The 18,631-nt window shown below is 41.9% G+C and overlaps 1 protein-coding gene across 1 annotated transcript; it reads left to right on the forward strand.

Moving 5' to 3' along the window:
• The first annotated feature begins 7,408 nt into the window (after positions 1-7,408).
• KLHL34 (kelch like family member 34) lies at positions 7,409-10,081 on the forward strand. Its single transcript, XM_082248387.1, has one exon. It carries the CDS (start codon positions 7,873-7,875, stop codon positions 9,655-9,657), a length of 1,785 nt encoding a protein of 594 aa, XP_082104513.1. The 5' UTR covers positions 7,409-7,872; the 3' UTR covers positions 9,658-10,081.
• Positions 10,082-18,631: the final 8,550 nt, after the last annotated feature.

Here is an 18,631-nt window from a genome sequence, read left to right on the forward strand (position 1 = left end):
TCCCCTGGACTGTTCATTGTCCGAGCCAAGTGTTAAAGTGACAAGTTTCTACTGTTGCTACAAGTAACCCAGGGGAATCTAATCTCAGCAGCCCTCTAGGAGGTAGTGCTACACAACATAAAAAAAGGGCCAGAACCTGGAAATGGGATTTAAAACCTCTTGATTTGTATTATTGATGTCACCAGCAACACATTTCAACCTGCAAAACTGTGTAATCTCTCCCACCATGTGATTGTAGCCTGCTCTGATCCCTAGGACTGGTAGCTAGAGGTATCATAGTATTCCATCCACTGAAAGCTACACAGCTAGGCCCTACTCGGTTTGTCAGTCAATTCCACTATTTATTTAACTGTGTTCAGGCATCATCCATTGCTTGAGATATAGGTTAGATTCCTATACCAGGGGTATTGAATTAAAATTCCCAGAGGTTCAACCACTGAATTTTCTTCCAGCAGAGGTCGAAATCGCATGTTTGATTCTTAATGGCACCTTGAAGCATTGGCAAATGCCGCATGTTTTTGTGAGCCCCAAACCAACTTGGTGCAGTGGCGTTTAAAAAAATGGTCAGGGACTTATTTTTCTGTTTCTGCATGTAAGACAGTCCATTGAAATGAATAGGTTGCCTACACGCAGAACACAGGTAGCAATAATATAAACCTAGCCTCAGGTTCTTCACATCATAATCCCATCATTACAACAGTGTTCTCAGCCCCTTCTGCACATCACGATCCCCCTACATCACAGCCCCTCTACACATCACAGTCCCCTCCTTTACAGCTGTGTGTTCGACCCCCTTGATATCACTCCCCCCTTTTAATATCACCTCCCAACCACATTCCTGTTCTCTGCCCCCTTTATATTAGCCCCCTCCTCCTTCACATTACTGTCCTCAGCCCCCCTTCATATCACCCCCCCCCCCACATTCCTGTCATCATCCCTCCTTTTGTATCGCCCCTCCTCCTCCTTCACATTCCTGTCCTCACCCCCCTTTAGTGCCGGTTCACACTATATCGTGTGCGGTGATCGCATGTAATATCGGAGCGCACTGCTCCTTCATTACATGCGATCAGATGTGCAGTGCGAATTTAGCCATACACTTTGTATGGCTAAATTCACACTGCACCCGCACAAAAGTCGCACATGACCCTTTTTTTCAGCCGCATCAGGATCGGATCGCACAGTGGTTCACACTTGTACGATCCGATCTTGTGCGAACTGTCAGATCACACTGCGATATGCGATCAAACTGGGGGTGTCGTTAACATTTAATTGACGCCCCCTGCGTATCGCATATGGCAGTGCGAACTGCCAGATGTGCGTTTGCGATGCAGGAACAGGCTGCGAATTTGCAGCCTTCCCGCATCGCACAAGTGTGACCCGGCACTTACATTCCTGTCCTTACTCCCCACCCCTTTACATTCATGTCCTCAGCCCCCTTCATACTCCTGTCCTCACACCCCACCCCTTTGCATTCCTGTTCTCACCTCCCTCCTCTCACATTCCTGTCTCTCCAACACATTCCTGTCTTCCCCCCCCCCCACCCCTTTACATTCCTGTTCTCACCTCCCTCCTCTCACATTCCTGTCTCTCCATCACATTCCTGTCCTCACCCACCCCACCCCTTTACATTGCTGTCCTCACCCCACCCCCCCTTATATTCCTGTCCTTAGCCTCTCCCCCCCCTTTTATATCACCTCTCTCCTCCTGATTCCTGCCTTAGCCCCCCTTCACATCATCCTTGGCTTCCCCCACATTCTTCAGTCCAGCAGTGACATAGCTCTCTCTAATATCCTACCTTCACAAGGCAGAAGGCAGGAGGTACATCACTCTATAGCTGACATTGGGGGCAGGACAGCTCCACATGGACTGGACGGTGGGAGGCTGACATCGGCAGCAGGATAGCTCCGCATGGACGGGGAGAGGCAGGAGGCTGACATCGGCCACAGCACATCATGGGTGGCAGGAGGCGGGAGGATGACATTGGAGGCAGGACAGCTTCGGAAGGAGGGTGGGAGGGAGCTGCACAACTTTTCCTGGTAACCAGTTTGTCATTGGTTTATAGCTACCTATCCCCTGCTAGTTAACATGAAAATTTAACGTGGCAGCCCCCACCCTCCATCCAGAGATGTACTGCCTCTGATGTCAGCTGTAGATTGATGCGCCTCCCATCCTCCATATGGAGCTGACCTACTGTTGGCTCAATGAGGATGACAGCAGTAAGGGCAGCTGACTGGGCTCCTACAGTGGGGAAAATAATTATGTGATCCCCTGCAGATTTATTTATTTTTTTCAATTTTTTTCAATTTATCTCTTGTCAATCCATATTTATTTTGCCTCTGCCTTCTTGGGGGCTAATCTCTTGAATGAGGATTTTATTGTCTTGAAGTGTTCAGATTATCTTAGCTCTGAGGAAGGGGGTGCGCCCCCAAATCGCACCAGCTGTATACCCTGCGATGTGAATGCGGCACATGTGTGTCAACACTGTTAAGGCATGTGTGTGTTTTTATGCCCTGCTATTAGTTGCCATTCTGTGAGTACTCATTTTTTTATTGACCCTACTATTCATGAAATGTCTTTTTGGTAATGTACTAGGTGCGAGCACCTTCCATTCTATTTTGTTTTTGTAGCAACCAATAAGCTGCTGGTTAACTTAAAAATTAAATTTGGCAGCTCCCACCCTCCATTCAGATCTGTACTGCCTCCTATGTCAGCTCTAGATTGATGTGCCTCCCGCCATCCATATGGAGCTGTCCTACTGTTGGCTCGATAAGGATGACAGCAGTGAGGACAGCAGTGAGGACAGCTGACCGGACTCCTACAGTGGGGAAAATAATTATTTGATCCCCTGCAGATTTTGTAATTTTGCCTACTTACAAAGAAATGAAGAGTCTATCATTTTTATCATAGGTGTATTTTAAATGATAGAGACAGAATATCAACCAAAATCCAGAAAAAAAACACATTAAAAAAATGCTATAAATTAAGTTGCAGTTCAGTGAGTAAAATAGGTATTTAATCCCCAAGCAAAACACGACTTAGTACTTGGTGGAGAAACCCTTGTTGGCAAGCACAAAGGTAAGATGTTTCTTGTAGATGGTTACCAGGTTTGAACACATCTCAGGCAGTGTTAATTTTGGCAGCAAATTTTGATTTAGTTTTAGTCATAGTCTTTTGGCTAAAATACCATTTTAGTTTAAGTCATATTTTAGTCTTTGACTAAAATGCTATTTTAGTTTTAGTTGTATTTTAGTCATCTGATTTGTTTAAGTTTTAGTCACATTTTAGTGGACTAAAATCTCCAGTACATTTTAGTCAACTACAAATCGAATGGGTTTAGGTTTGTTGCTGTTTTAGTCGACCAAAGAAGTTGAGTACATGTGCTCAGCATCATATCCAGAGGTTGTCTTTGGGAACTAGACTTATAAGTTCTGCAAGCATTGCTGCAGTAGTTGAAGGGGTGGGGTAGGGGGGTAGCCTGTCAGTGCTCAGACCATACAACGCACACTGCATCAAATTAGTCTGCATGCCTGTCATCCCAGAAGGAATCCTCTTCTAAAGATGCTGCACAAGAAAGCCTGCAAACAGTTTGCTGAGGATAAGCAGCAAACTTTATGAGACCAAGATAAACTTATTTGGTTCAGATGGTGTCAAAATTGTGTGGTGGCAACCAGGTGAGGAGTACTAAGACAAGTGTGTCTTGCCTACAGACAAGCATGGTGGTGGGAGTGTCATGGTCTGGGGCTGCATGAGTGCTGCCAGCACTGGGGGACCTACAGTTCATTGAGAGAACCATGAATTCCAACATGTACTGTGACATACTGAAGCAGAGCATGATCCCCTCCCCTTGGAGACTGGGCCGCAGGGCAGTTTCCAACATGATAATGACCCCAAACACACCTCCAAGACGATCACTGTCTTGCTTAAGAAGCTGAGGATAAAGGTGATGGACTGGCCAAGCAAGTCTCCAGACCTAAACTCTATTGAGCATCTGTAAGGGCATCCTCAATTGGATGGTGGAGGAGCGCAAGGTTTCTAACATCCACCAGCTCAGTGATGTCGTCATGGAGGAGTGGAAGAGGACTCCTGTGAAGCTCTGGTGAACTCCATGCCCAAGAAGGTTAAGGTAGTGCTGGAAAATGATGGTGGGCACACAAAATATTGATACTTTGGGCCCAATTTGGACATTTTCACTTAGGGGTGTACTCATTTTTGTTGCCAGCGGTTTAGACATTAATGGCTGCGTGTTGAGTTATTTTGAGGGAACAGCAAATTTACACTGTTATACAAGCTGTAAACTCACTACTTTACATTGTAGCAAAGTGTAATTTCTTCAGTGTTGTCACATGGGAAGATATAATAAAATATTTACATAAATGTGAGGGTTGTACTAACTTTTGTGAGATACTGTAAGTATCTGAATTTGAATTGGTCTCAACCTCTTGCAATCACTGTACAGCAGAGCTCACATTGGGAGAGGTAGAAGCAGCAGATAGTCATAGAGATAAACCCATTGATTTCCTGCTTCTTCTTGCATTGTCCATCCACAGGCATGGGGAGGGACAAGACCTGTAAATGTTACTTAGCTGCATCAGAGAAAAAACAGTCATTTTTTAAAACAATTACATCTTTCTTGTATGGCTCGCATAAGAATAGTCTGCTCCAAAAAATCCAAACAAATTTAAGGAGTGAATTGAAATCAAAAGCAAACCAAAAATACCTGAGTTACTAGTCCTAAATTTAGGTTAGTGTTATGCCAGAGGCGTAGCTTGAAGCTTGTGGGCCAGATGCTAAAGTTGACCTTGGGCCCCCCCTACCTTTCACCCTGTATGGTGGCTGTCTCTTCTCTCTCTCCTACTGCTGGCTGCACATGCACACAATGTGGGAGCAGGCAGGCCACACTCTGAGCTGCCAGGTGAAAGTGGCGGGCTTGTATGTAAAAGAGGAAACTCAGCGGGCCCTCTGTCTTCCAGAATCACATACAAGCCCACCGCATTCACCTGGCAGCTCAGAGTGTGGCCTGTCTCCCCCCCCCCATGTGTGCATGTGCAGGGCTGTGCAGCGGCGGGAGGGGGTACTGTACTGGGCTGGGCAGGGGGCTGATGAGAGAGTGTGTCACTGGGGATAACACTTTTTTCTTTCTTTTATACAATATGAAACTGCATCCAGTTACCTTCTATTACCAGGCTGCAGGGATTTGGAGGTGCAAGATATTGGGGAAAGGTGACATCCCTCCTTTTTAGTAATGACATATGCCCCTCTGTCTCCACTTGGTAGACGGCCCCTTCCTTCAGGAGCCTCCTACTTCAGATAATCACAGATGGCCCACTCCTCTTGTAAAGACACATGCCCCCCACCAGGTATTGACAAATGACCCCCCACCAGGTAATGGCAGATGATCCCCCCCCACCAGGTAATGACAGATGACCCCCCCACCAGGTAATGACAGATGACCCCCCCAGCTGTAACAAATCAAATACCTCCCCCCACCAAGGTAATAACAGAGGTTCCCCCTCCTAGTAAAGTCACATGTCCTCCCCCCTCCAGGTAATGATAGGTGCCCTCTTCGTAATGACACATCCCCCATCCTGGTAATGACACACCCCCATGCTAATAATGAGAGATGCCGCCCCCCCCCCCGGAACCCGCAGCCCCTCGGGGGCCCCTCAGGAGGTGTTAGGGGATTTTTTTGGAGTATTTGTTTTAGAGTGTCAGCAGGTGGTGGGAAGCGGTGTTTGTCTGTGTGTGTCTGTTCTATGCAAGGATACCACCAGTGATTTACCTCAGCACAGTGGTCCAGACTCCAGTATAGTGCTCTCCTCCTCCTGCCCCTTGCTCAGCCCTATGACAGCTCAGTGTAGGTCCTCGCCTAGTTGTCAGCACTGACAATTTTCTGCCCAGGGCTGGCCTCACCCCATCCTCCCTCCACTACTCTCTGGTTCTCCGCTCCACTCAGGGCTTGAAAATGCCACCATCAACTTCTTTTTCAAATTATTTGTGGAGGATCTCCTGGCTGCTGACATCGCACTCGGACCCAGATTTTGCTTGCCCCATCACAGTGACAGGGCAACCGCACAGGCCCCCTGGAGCATGGCCGAGATTATACAATCGACCTCTATGACCTCTGATGCTATGCCTATGTGTTATTCTATATACACTGTGAATCACCTGCCCGTGGTATACCAATGGCATATACAGGTTTAATCTGCTGCAATGAAATGCATTGAAAGTGTTTTCAAATGTGCTGCTACCAACATCTGTACCGAGGAAGAAAACTGGAATGTGTAGGTAGCAAGATGTTGATATATTTACTTGCAATGGAAGAACATTGATATTATAATGAGAATATTATACTGTGGTAATATATGAATATTGATTGTGGCATGTAGGAGTTATTCCTCTAATAGCTTTTCCCTACATTTCTTTTCTTCTATTTTAAGTTTTCTTCTTTTGGCAAAGCAATGCATTAAATGACAGCACACTGACACAAGTTGGAAGTATAAAGGATTACTGCAGAGGAAATGCATAAAGCATAGGTTGCGAATCTCCAAGTACTGAGATTCACGTTCTAACTAAAGAAGTACGCCAAATGATTAACTATTTTTTTTTTTTTTTTCAGATGAAGCTACCTAGTATTAGTGACTGTAAGTCTTTAAGTCTTCTGCTAATTCTTTAGTTTTCATAATGACAGTATATTGGTGGGTTAGGCTCAAATCAGAACAACATCAAAAATGAAAAAAAGAAAAAAATAACAAAAATGTGGAACGATGATTTAGAGGTTTCATTTGAATTCAGATAAATACATTTCAAGTGCTTCAAAGAAAAAAATGTACAAAGTCCTACAATTCCTTGTGTCAGTCTGGGAAGAAAAGCATGTCCCCTGCCAGCATGCTGCAGAGAAGAACCCTTTTCAGGAAGCAGTGGTCTCTCTAAAGAAGTCCAAAAGCTAAAGCCCTCCAATCAGCAGGGGGTAAGGGTTTTACTGATTGCAGTGCTATGAGCCTGATTCTGTAGGGGGTAAGACAGACCTCTGTAGAGAGACCACTGCTTTCACATGGATAGCCAACTTAATTAAAGTTGAATTAGGCTTTAAATTAACAATAATATATAGCACAGTATTGTTTTTACAAAGCACTACGCTAGCATGTTAAAACAATCAATTCATTTATTTTGATCATGGAATTGTATAGTTTTTTTAGGCAGGCATGCACTGTTACTAAAAATCAATAAAGAATTCATCATTCAAATTAGCTGCTGGCTTCATTGCAGAAACAAGTCTGTCGCCTTTCAGCTCCAGCTCTGATCTTGGAAAACTATGTAACACGGTCTTGTGTTTGTATTCTATTTCTGTATCTGTGAGCTATGATGATATCATTCACACAAGACCTGAGATACGCTTGTCATACTATAGCAGCGACTAAACAGGATATTTACTATAGTCTTCCAAATTTGGTAAGTCGAGCTCTAATCCGCGGCTGTTGATTTGATCTTTAAACAAATGCTTTCAATGGAAGTGACAAAGGGTCGCCTGCAAAGGTTTTTACAAACAGAAGCTGCTTTGATTTCATACGATGGTGCAAACGTGAAGTCGTTGTCAGACCATGATGCCTGTGTTACAAGACCTCTGCCTTAAGGGAGAAAAGGAAAGTTGCTTTATGGATAATGAAGGGCTGTACACTGCAGGTGGAGCCCAGAGGATATCTGAAAAAGGAGACTTTATAGCAGATCAAGAATAAAAAATACTTGATATACTTCACTGGAAAAATGACAGAAGTTGAGAAACTTTTTAAACTGCCTTGGGACTTTCCAGTACTGTCTACGTACAGTAAGTAACTGTTGCTCATATTTTTAGTTTATCTGTAATCATTATGCATCATGAGTTATTTCTTGGCTTTTTGCAAGTCTCATCGGGGCTTGGTGTTTACTCAGTATCAGGTGCTCAGAGCTCACGGACACTTGTGCGATGTTTCACTAGTGGTAGATGGCAATGTGTTCCCTGCACATAAGTCATTGCTGGCTTGCTCTAGTGACTACTTCAGAGCAATGTTTAAAGATTACACAAAAGAGTCCAAAGCCTCTGTTATTCACCTAAAAGTTATCACAGCAGAAGGTCTACAAAGCATTCTGGATTTTATATACACATCGTTTCTGTCTCTTTCCTTGAGCACTTTGGAAGATACTTTGGAAGCTGCAAATTACTTGCAAGTGGTGGATGCAATACCGTTGTGTAGTAAGTTCCTAATCAATAGCTGTGACTTGGAAAACTGTTGCTTTGTTGCCAATATTGCTTTGAAATATTACCTTGTAGATGCCTTAGAAGAAGCAGAAAAGTTTATCAAAAATAATTTATGGAAACTGTTACAAGAAGATATAGAAGGGACAGAGCTGGTGGAATTAAATGTAAAGTCAATGATAAATTTAATTAAATCGGATAATATCCCTAAAGTCAATGAACAATGTTTGTTAAGTTTAGTTCTTAAGTGGTTACAATATGACAGACCCAGACTTTTACATGCTAAAGTGTTTTTTGAAAATGTCAGATTTGGTCTGTTGTCAATGGATACCCTCAGGAAACTTTACAAACAGTCAGAGGTTCCTTTAACACCCTCTATCAGAAATCAAATCATAAAAGCAATAAACTATCATTCCTTTCCCTCAAAGCAACCTCTTTTACAGGATAAATACAGCACTCTGCGGAACCAAAAAGGATGGATACTTCTTGTTGGAGGAACAGCCAATGGGGAATTAGTTGAGAATGTTCTAGGATTTGATGTCTACTCTCATCAGTGGAGAATGGTAACAAATCTAAAAGTGAAAGTTCAGCATCATTGCACTTGTGTGATTGGTAACTTCCTCTATGTGATTGGAGGAGAAACTACTGAGAGTACAAAGAGCAGCTCAAGCAGCACTTGTTTGTTGGCTACAAATACCGTCTACCGCTTTGACCCAAGGTTCAATCAGTGGATCCAAGTCAGCTCCATGTTGGAACAAAGAGCACAGTTTTCCTGTTGTGTTGTAGACAATCAGATTTTTGTTATTGGTGGCAGGGGCAATCAACAAGTCGCATATTCATCAGTAGAAGTCTATGACATAAACAGAGATGCTTGGACAAGATCTAAAGACTTGCCTTGCAAAATACATGGTCAAGCCAATGCAGTGCATAATAATATAATTTATATCTCAGGAGGCAAACTTGATGGCCGAGTCAACAGCTCTAAGGATGTGTATTCTTTTAATAAAATGGAAGGACAGTGGAAAAAACAAGCACCTATGACAATTGCAAGGTTTGGTCACCAGATGGCCACTGTAAAGGATGCAATATTCACATTCTTGGGAATTTATGAGCCATTTTCTGATATAGAAAGATATGATCCAATGTACAATCAATGGACTCGTTTGAGACCAATGACCTTCGACCGGTTTTGCTATGGTTTAGTGGTGGTGGAGCAAACTGTGCTTTTTCTAGGTGGCAAAAAATGGCAGGACTCCCGGGAGGTTGCAACACATAACGTTGTTGGGTATGATGCAGAAAATGATTGCTGGGAAGAGATTTGCAGTCTGGCATTTCCATTTTGTGGTCTAAAATGCGAAATTCTTCAGATGTCAGATGTAAATGAAGCCAATGACATAAATGCCAAAGTGCAGCCACAGATGAAGTGAGGGGAAAATGATTTTACTTTTGCAGGTTCAGAGTAGCATACAGACAATGACTCATAAATGGTAATGTATGTGCACTTAAAAAGACATTTCCAAATATGGTGGTGGAAAAATTATATTTAGTAGCTGATATACTGTATATTTATTTATTAAACATGGTGGTCCAATTGCCGATTGACCATTTGCACCAGAAAAGCACAACTTCAGTCTGTACAAGAGGTTTATTATTATTCACTGTTATAATTTCTCTAATCAGCAGACAGCCGTGAATTTAGCAAGATGTAACTGACTAAGCAACACCATTGTGTTGCAACATCCCTTGAGGACTGGAATTGTGCACCCTGGTATTCTTAGTTCAAGAGATGTAAACTTAACTGGTTTAGATATAGCCCCTGTAAAAAATTAAGAGTAAGTTTACATATCATTGTATATACAGTGCCTTGCGAAAGTATTTTTTAACAAAGTTTGAAATATCCAATAAATTTTGTTCCACTTCATGATTGTTTCCCACTTGTTGTTGATTATTCACAAAAAAATACAGTTTTATATCTTTATGTTTGAAGCCTGAAATGTGGCAAAAGGTCGCAAAGTTCAAGGGGGCCGAATACTTTCGCAAGGCACTGTATGCTATATCTAATACTTTTCTGGCACATTTAGCATTAAGGGACATAACCTTTATGATTCCATAGTGACATTCTTTTGTTTCACATTATTGTTATATTAAAGATTTAGATAATTATGGTTACTGATATCAATAACAAATGCATATACTCTATAGCAAAAAGTTGGTGGACACCTGATCATCTCACCTACAGCATATGAGCTTGTTGGACATCCTATTACATGGGTATTAACTGTTTCAGAAAGGCTTTGCAGACGATTTTGGAATGCGTCTTGTGGGAATAGACATTGCAAGATAAGTCCTAGCTCACAATCTACAGAGAAGTTTTATTGTGTCACACTCCTTAGAGTCTTGCCCACAGTTCATGTAGAGTGCTGTAGTGAATTAGTGGATGGTACCACCACACAATCATCGTAAAATAGGAATCTTCACCAGCACACTTTGGTATAGTGCTAATCTTATCCTTTATGCACATAAAGTAACAGCTATCACGGGCTGACGTTTCAGGTCCTTGCAGTATCCCCTTTTCAAAGAAGAGTCATCTTACTCACAATCTGCCTTCCAACCTATCCCAAAAGTGTTAATATCACTAAATACAAAATTTAAACCCGCGCTTGGAACAAAAATATGTGAAAATGAATTGAATATATATTTGCAGCTGCTGCTCACTAAGTGAAAACTCAGAAAATAGATGTACGTAAAGACAATGCTTGCAAAAATGTGAATTCCATAAAATAAAAATATTAATAATATATGCAATAATGACCATAAAGTGCTATGGTGCTACATACAAACTATAATAGTTGATCATATAGGTGCATAAAGTGCAATCATGCTACATCCAAACCATAATATTTGGTCTCAAAAGTGCAATAATAGTAATCAATAAGAACAGTGTAATCAATGTAAAGTGCAATAGTGCTAAGTGCAACAATGATAAAAGCAAAAAATAAATGTCCACTGATATGACAATCCAATAGGTTGCCCAAATGATATATGATATAATATGTCCAATATCAGGTGCAAAGTGCTAAAAAGTGCTCCTGCAAAAGATGCAATAGGTGCTCCACACTGTGCAAAGGTGCCATGAATCCCTTTAGGGAATCCACTCACCACAGCTGATGGACCTTAAAAAGGTCAAAAGAGCCTTATGAAAAGGTGGACCGTAAACCTCCAAGTAGAAACACAGTAGATCCCCTTCTTCAGTGTCACCCAAAAAAAGGGATGGATCAACATAGTGAAGCCTGCATATATAACTTTATTTATTGTAAGGTAAGAAATACTCACAAGGATAAAACAGATAATCCCATATAAAAGATACAGATGTCCGCATGCAAAGAACGATCACATAATCCTTCCGGTAACGCAGCCTGCGTGCGTTCCACGGACTCCAGGAAGTGACGTTGTGTGGTTTGCCGTTTACCGGAAGTGCGTCAATGCGTTTCGCCCGCCAACAAGGGGCGTTTTTCAAAGGTCTTTTTGAATTGAGCCTTTTGTATGCTATTGCATTATTAGTACCCTTTACTAAAAATGCCTAATCTCAATGTGTAGATGTGTCCACACAAACTTTTGGCCATATAGGTAAGTGTTATGGCCAGGTGTCCTCTGTGAGTTAAAGGGTAACTCCACTTTCATGAGGAAAAAAATAGCAAACAAAGAAAAAATAATATATAAAAATGTCCTTTCCTTTTCAATCTGCAGCTGTTGTAATTTTCTGAAAATGCAATTCAATATAGCTACCTGGAGTTGTTCTGTACACAAAATGTGTACTGAACACACACCAGAAACATAATTTCATGCTTGTGTGATTGGCTTACCGATTTTTCCAGAAGTCTGCCTAAGATACAAGTCAGATTTCTGGCATCCGCTGCAACAAAAATTTCATTTTTGGTAAGATATGCCCAATAGGAACACGTCTAAAGGAATGCAGGCCCAACAGATTCCCCCATTAGTGCTCTGCAGCTGCACAGCTGATTGATAATTATGAAACCACTCCCTTTAGACCACACTCACCACAGAAGCACAGAGGAACAAACAATGATTTCTTCAGAATAACAAAAGGTAGGAATCTGCAACAAAGTTTGTTTTATCCCTTGCAATGTACAGAGATCACCCAGAGGGGGATGTTTTTTTCTCAACAAAAGCGGGGTCACCTTTATTCAAGCTGGGGTTATTGTATTCGCCTGTAGAATGGTTGTGATGAGACATCATTGATGTCTACCCTTGTTACAGCATTGTTTGCAGTGCATTAACAGAAAACCTTGCAATAATTCATTGATTATTTAAGATGTGTTTGGCATGCAGAACCCTAGTCAATGTATGCAGCCAGCTAAAATAATCTGAATATCATGGAGGTCCCATTAAAAAGCAGCCTGTGGATGACATGTATGTAGTGCAGCCCAATTAACCACCAGAGTCAAATGTGCTTAATGTGCTCATGTGTATATGGGGTCTAACTATATTTTGGCGTGTTTACTGCTGTGATAAGTATAGATAGTATCTTGTAATGCTCACTAAGTATACTAATAGACTTACAGTCAATGGAGTATGTAGAGTCAAGCTGAGACAGAAATGTCATCCATTTGTACAGATAATGTGATACTATTTCACTCATGCCTGCTTATGAAACTAGACGGCCGGACTCAGTCTGTAGTATGCAAATTATTTTTGTAACAACAACTAACCCCCTCCCCCTTCCCCTAACAAGCACACTCTTACACTAATGTATATAAAAAGTAAGAATTTACTTAAAGCGGAAGTAAATCCATCCACTTAACAGTTTCAAAAAATAGTAGCATTTCCGGCACGTGCCTGGAATGTAACTGTCTCATTGGTTGTGCTCTCACCCAAACTGTCAAATCATCCAATGGCTGGTGTCATAAGTGATCACATGTGCAGCATCATGGCAGTTGAAGATGAAACAGAGGCCAAGATGGCGGCTTCCTTGGCTGAAAACGATAGGAGGGTTTACTGCCACTTGAAAGCACCAGTCCACCCAGAAGTGATTTTTCAATTATAGGTAGAAAATTGAGAGCTGACTCTCTAATTGGCTTCTTAATCCTTGTACACACGATCAGATAATCGGACGATCTTTTGTCCGTTTTCTGTTGCATGCTAGTCTCATATGGAAAGTGAAGAGGTTACTTTCATACAAAAATTCTCGTACGACAGAATTCAACTCCAGAAGTAGTCATGTGTTAAATTGTTTTTTAGTGTTCTTTCGTTTCTGAGCATGCCTAGTCTTGCTCTTTTGATTTTTTTCGGATGAAAACTGTACTAATTAAATGAAAATCGGACGTTGTGTTCAAGTACGATAAAAATTTTATAGCCTGCACATCCAGTTCTTGTTGTCCGAAAATTCGTAACCGGCTGTCGAAAAAGCACAATACTAACAATAAAATAATTCATTTTGGAGTCTCACCTCTACTACAACAGGGATGTTTCTATAAAGACCCATTCCTTCAGTAGCATCCTTCATATTATAAAATAAAAATCAAGGGACTTAAAGTAAACTAGAGGAAATGAGACCAATTTTAATTCTTGTGGAAAATGTTCAGATCTAAGAACGAATAAAACTCAAGTATCCATGATTTACTTCCGCTGCCTTCACCAAATGAAATATCAATTATGAGCGGACTAGTCTTTTAGGTGTACAGTAATCCCCCGCTCCATCGTGGTTCAGTTTTTGCGGTCCCGGTATATTGCGTTTTTTTTTTGTAATGTGATTTTACTATATAAATCATTAAAAATGAAATATTTTTGTGTTTTCCATAGCTCTTGCTATGTCTCTCAGTATCTTTTATGTGTTTAAATGAGTTTCTATTGTTTTAAAAGTGTGTTTAAAGACCTTAAAATGCTTTTACACGTACAGTGACAGTAAAAAAACATGCCTACAATGCATTTTAATAGGGTTTTTCTATTTCGCGGATTTTCAATTTTCGCGGCTGGGTCCAGAACGAAACCCCCGCAATGGAGGGGGGTTTACTGTATTGTACAATGTACATCAGGTTTGTTTATTTAGGGAAAGAAGTATGCAATATGTACTGGTAACTCTTAGCAACCATTAGTATTTATCTTTCACTGGTATCACTATTGTCAATATAATTGAAATGCTATTCACTGATGCACAGAATAATTACTGTTTGTGATGCCAAGATTTGCTTTAATGTTCAAAACCAGATTATATTAATGACAACTTTGCACAATTTAGAAGATAACATTGTATACTATTGCATTTATTATCAAAGTCTGCATCAAGTAATGTACTTATTTGACACAACTAGTATGTGCTGCAATTGTATCAGAATATAGATAGTACCTACGTCCCAATCGATTATTTAAAGAATAGGCTAAATTAGCAGTGGAGGCAAAGGGGGACTTTCACGGTACTGCATGTCGGGTATATTGGTACACATCACCAGGTACATCATATGGTGATTCCATTGAACTGTTTGAGGAGTAGCCTGTCACCAGCGCTTTTTTATGTATTCAAACGTGTAATCTGATATATATATATAAGAACTGCTATCTATGACAACCCTAACTATGGTTCTTATGTTTTTTTGTTGTTTTATGTAGCCTACATTCGCTCATGTGTACTAGGGAGTTTTGCATTTTTAATATGTAATCAATAAAACTTATTTGGTTTTATATATATTTCCTATGAGCCTTTTATACTTCTTTGTTCAGTTCTTACATTTCCTACCCTGCTACCATCTTGGCCAGTTGTAGCTTCCATTTTCCCTACTGGGCAATGTCCATTTTATTTTTCTCATTCCTAATAAATAGTCTCCCATTGGTCGAGTACTGCACAGGTGGGTCTAATGCAGGAGTTGGTCTCCCACAGGTACAGAGGAACTCCAGGTATCATGCAGGTACAGAGAAACTCCAGGTATCATGCAGGTACAGAGAAATTCCAGGTATCATGCAGGTACAGAGGAACTCCAGGTATCATGCAGGTACAGAGAAACTCCAGGTATCATGCAGGTACAGAGGAACTCCAGGTATCATGCTGGTATAGAGGAACTCCAGGTATCATGTAAAGAGTATGAAAAGGCCTGCATCCTATCTACTGAAATTGCACAAAAAGATACGTATACCACTCAAGGTGGGTAACTCATCTTGGGCTCGGGGTGCTGGTTGGACCCGTTGCACTCCAGCAAATCAGTCAGATAAGGATATGAATCAATGCAATCTGAGCTGCAACAGCTGTTTTCATTTGTTGAATAGTAGCAGGGGTCACCTCTGAAATATTTTGTGCTGCAAAAGTGATTTTTCAACATGTCAGAGGTCACCCCCTGATACTATTCAATTAATAAGAACAGTTCCTGCAGCCTGGAGTACAGTGATTCATTTCCTTTAGAGCCGGTTCACACTGCCACGACTTGTCAGGCGACTTGGTCAAGTAGCGTTCCATTCTGTGCAATGGAACTGTTCTAATCAGAGCGACTCAAGTCGCTCCGACTTAGAAAAAGGTTCCTGCACTAGTTGGGGGCAACTTCAAAGCGGCTTGCATTGACTTCTATTAGAGAAGTCGTTTGAAAGCCGCAATGAAGTCGTGCTGCACGGGGCGGCTTCAAAGTCGGGGCGACTTTGAGTCGCCCCAGTGTGAACCGGCTCTTTCTGACAGATGTGATTGTACTTTCTCTTCTAGCTGCCCTCCTGGGGAAGGCAGTGCACAGTTAGTGTGCACACACGACACCATAAATTAGGGGCAGAAAGTAAAAATAAAAATGAAAAAAAAAAAAGACTAAGGACTTAATCACACTCGTATTTTGCTTCATGAAAATGCATTTCAAGTAAAAAATAAATCCTATTCTTTCCTATGTGGCTAGTTGTAACGCTCCTGCGTTTTATGTATGATGTGGATTTACAGCTGCAGAAATATTCCACTTCAGTAGTCATGTAGAGAAACGCTGAGACACCAATCCCAACTCCCCAGACTCATCATGTGTGGATGATCTCAATTCAGCATACAAATATACACACTCAATAAGAAGTTCCTGGAGTGATCTATGTATATAGTAGTATAGAGGTGATAGGCTGAAGAGACAGGTTGAGTAGAAACGATAGGTGACAGACACTTGAGAGGAATGTTCTTGAGAATGAGATAGTAACAGGTGGGATGCAGATAGGTTAGCAATCATGTATGGTAGCAGATGATAGGATAGCAGATGACATACAGGAGAGACTAACCCAGTGCAAGAGCAGATGATAGTAGGCTCAAGAGCTAGCAATCTAGATAGTGCAGATGTAGTAACAATCCTTAGTATGCAGAGCTAGACAATGTAAGCTTTAGTATGAAGGTTATTGAGGTTTCCCCTGTGGGGTACTTATCACTAGTAGCAATGTAGCAGAGGAGAGGTTCGACAAGAGCGGATGATCCGGTAGCGGGATACAGGGATCAGCGCAGCGTGGTTCCGACAGCGAGGTATGCTTGCAAGCATGAGAGCTTCAAGACAGGTTAGCATCAAGGCACAAAGCAGGTTGAACGAACACATGTGAGTGAAAGCTGCTGATTTAAATAGCTGTTCAGTCCGGCGCCTCATGATGATGTCAGCACTCTTAAAGGGAAACACACCTATATGTGCTTCATCTATCTAGGTAGATGGAAAGCACCCGGAAATGATGTGATAGGAGGCACTGAGAGTGCCAGAACCTTACAGTACCCCCCCGTAAGGCCGGCTCCGGAAGGCCTCTAAGGCTGGCTGTTGATATAAGAATCGGAAAAAGCTGGTTGCCGATGTGAGAATCGGAAAAGACTGGTTGCCGATATGAGAATCGGATAACACTGGTTGCCGATACGAGAATCGGATAATACTGGTTGCCGATACGAGAATCGGATAAGACTGGTTGCCGATACGAGAATCGGATAAGACTGGTTGCCGATACGAGAATCGGATAATACTGGTTGCCGATACGAGAATCGGATAAGACTGGTTGCCGATACGAGAATCGGATAATACTGGTTGCCGATGCGAGAATCGGATGAGACTGGTTGCCGATACGAGAATCGGATAATACTGGTTGCCGATGTGAAAATCAGAAAAAAAAAAAAATGGTTGCCGATATGAGAATCGGATCAGGTTGGTAACCGATCTGAGAATCGGATCAGGTTGGTAACCGATGTGAGAATTGGATCACTTGTTGCCGATATGAGAATCGGATCAGGTTGGTAACCGATCTGAGAATCGGATCACTTGTTGCCGATATGAAAATCGGATCAGGTTGGTAACCGATGTGAGAATCGGATCACTTGTTGCCGATATGAAAATCGGATCAGGTTGGTAACCGATGTGAGAATCGGATCACTTGTTGCCGATATGAGAATCGGATCAGGTTGGTAACCGATGTGAGAATCGGATCACTTGTTGCCGATATGAGAATCGGATCAGGTTGGTAACCGATCTGAGAATCGGATCACTTGTTGCCGATATGAAAATCGGATCAGGTTGGTAACCGATGTGAGAATCGGATCAGGTTGGTAACCGATGTGAGAATCGGATCAGGTTGGTAACCGATGCGAGAATCGGATCACTTGTTGCCGATACGAGAATCGGATCAGGTTGGTAACCGATGTGAGAATCGGATCACTTGTTGCCGATATGAGAATCAGATCAGGTTGGTAACCGATGTGAGAATCGGATCACTTGTTGCCGATATGAGAATCGGATCAGGTTGGTAACCGATCTGAGAATCGGATCACTTGTTGCCGATATGAGAATCGGATCAGGTTGGTAACCGATCTGAGAATCGGATCACTTGTTGCCGATATGAGAATCGGATCAGGTTGGTAACCGATGTGAGAATCGGATAACTTGTTGTTAGGGTATCTGCTACATGAACCTCTCACTAAAATCGGACGCATAAACATCCGAAGTAGTCATAGCAACCAATGCTTCTTCAAACATCCTCAGATCCCCCCTACGTACTACTGTGCCATTAGAAGCGCGTACGCAGTCAGGTGCAAGAATCTCAATGTTTTCATTGGGAGCTATAAGTGTGCTTGCCAAAATAGGAGTATCATCAGGAGGTGGTACAGGAGGTTTTTTAGAACGTGGTATCGAGTTCACTGGAGTTGAAGGAATATCTATTCCAATATTTGTCAATTTCTGGGTGTCCTTTTCTGATATAGAACGGGGACAGGGCTGGCAACAGCCTTGGTAATTTCCAGGCTGTTTTTCAGGGAAGACAGTTCGGATTCGCCTGGCCTCCATTGGGAGAGCCTTAGGCCTATGGGGTCTGGTTGGGCAGGATGTAATGAAATGTCCCCCTTCTCCACAATAAAAACAAAGGCCACAGATTCTCCTGTGATCTTTTTTTTTTTTGTAAGGACTAGGGTTGAGCGGACACCTA

Source organism: Pelophylax lessonae, assembly GCF_965119305.1.
Source record: "Pelophylax lessonae genome assembly, chromosome: 2".
Lineage (NCBI taxonomy): Eukaryota > Metazoa > Chordata > Amphibia > Anura > Ranidae > Pelophylax > Pelophylax lessonae.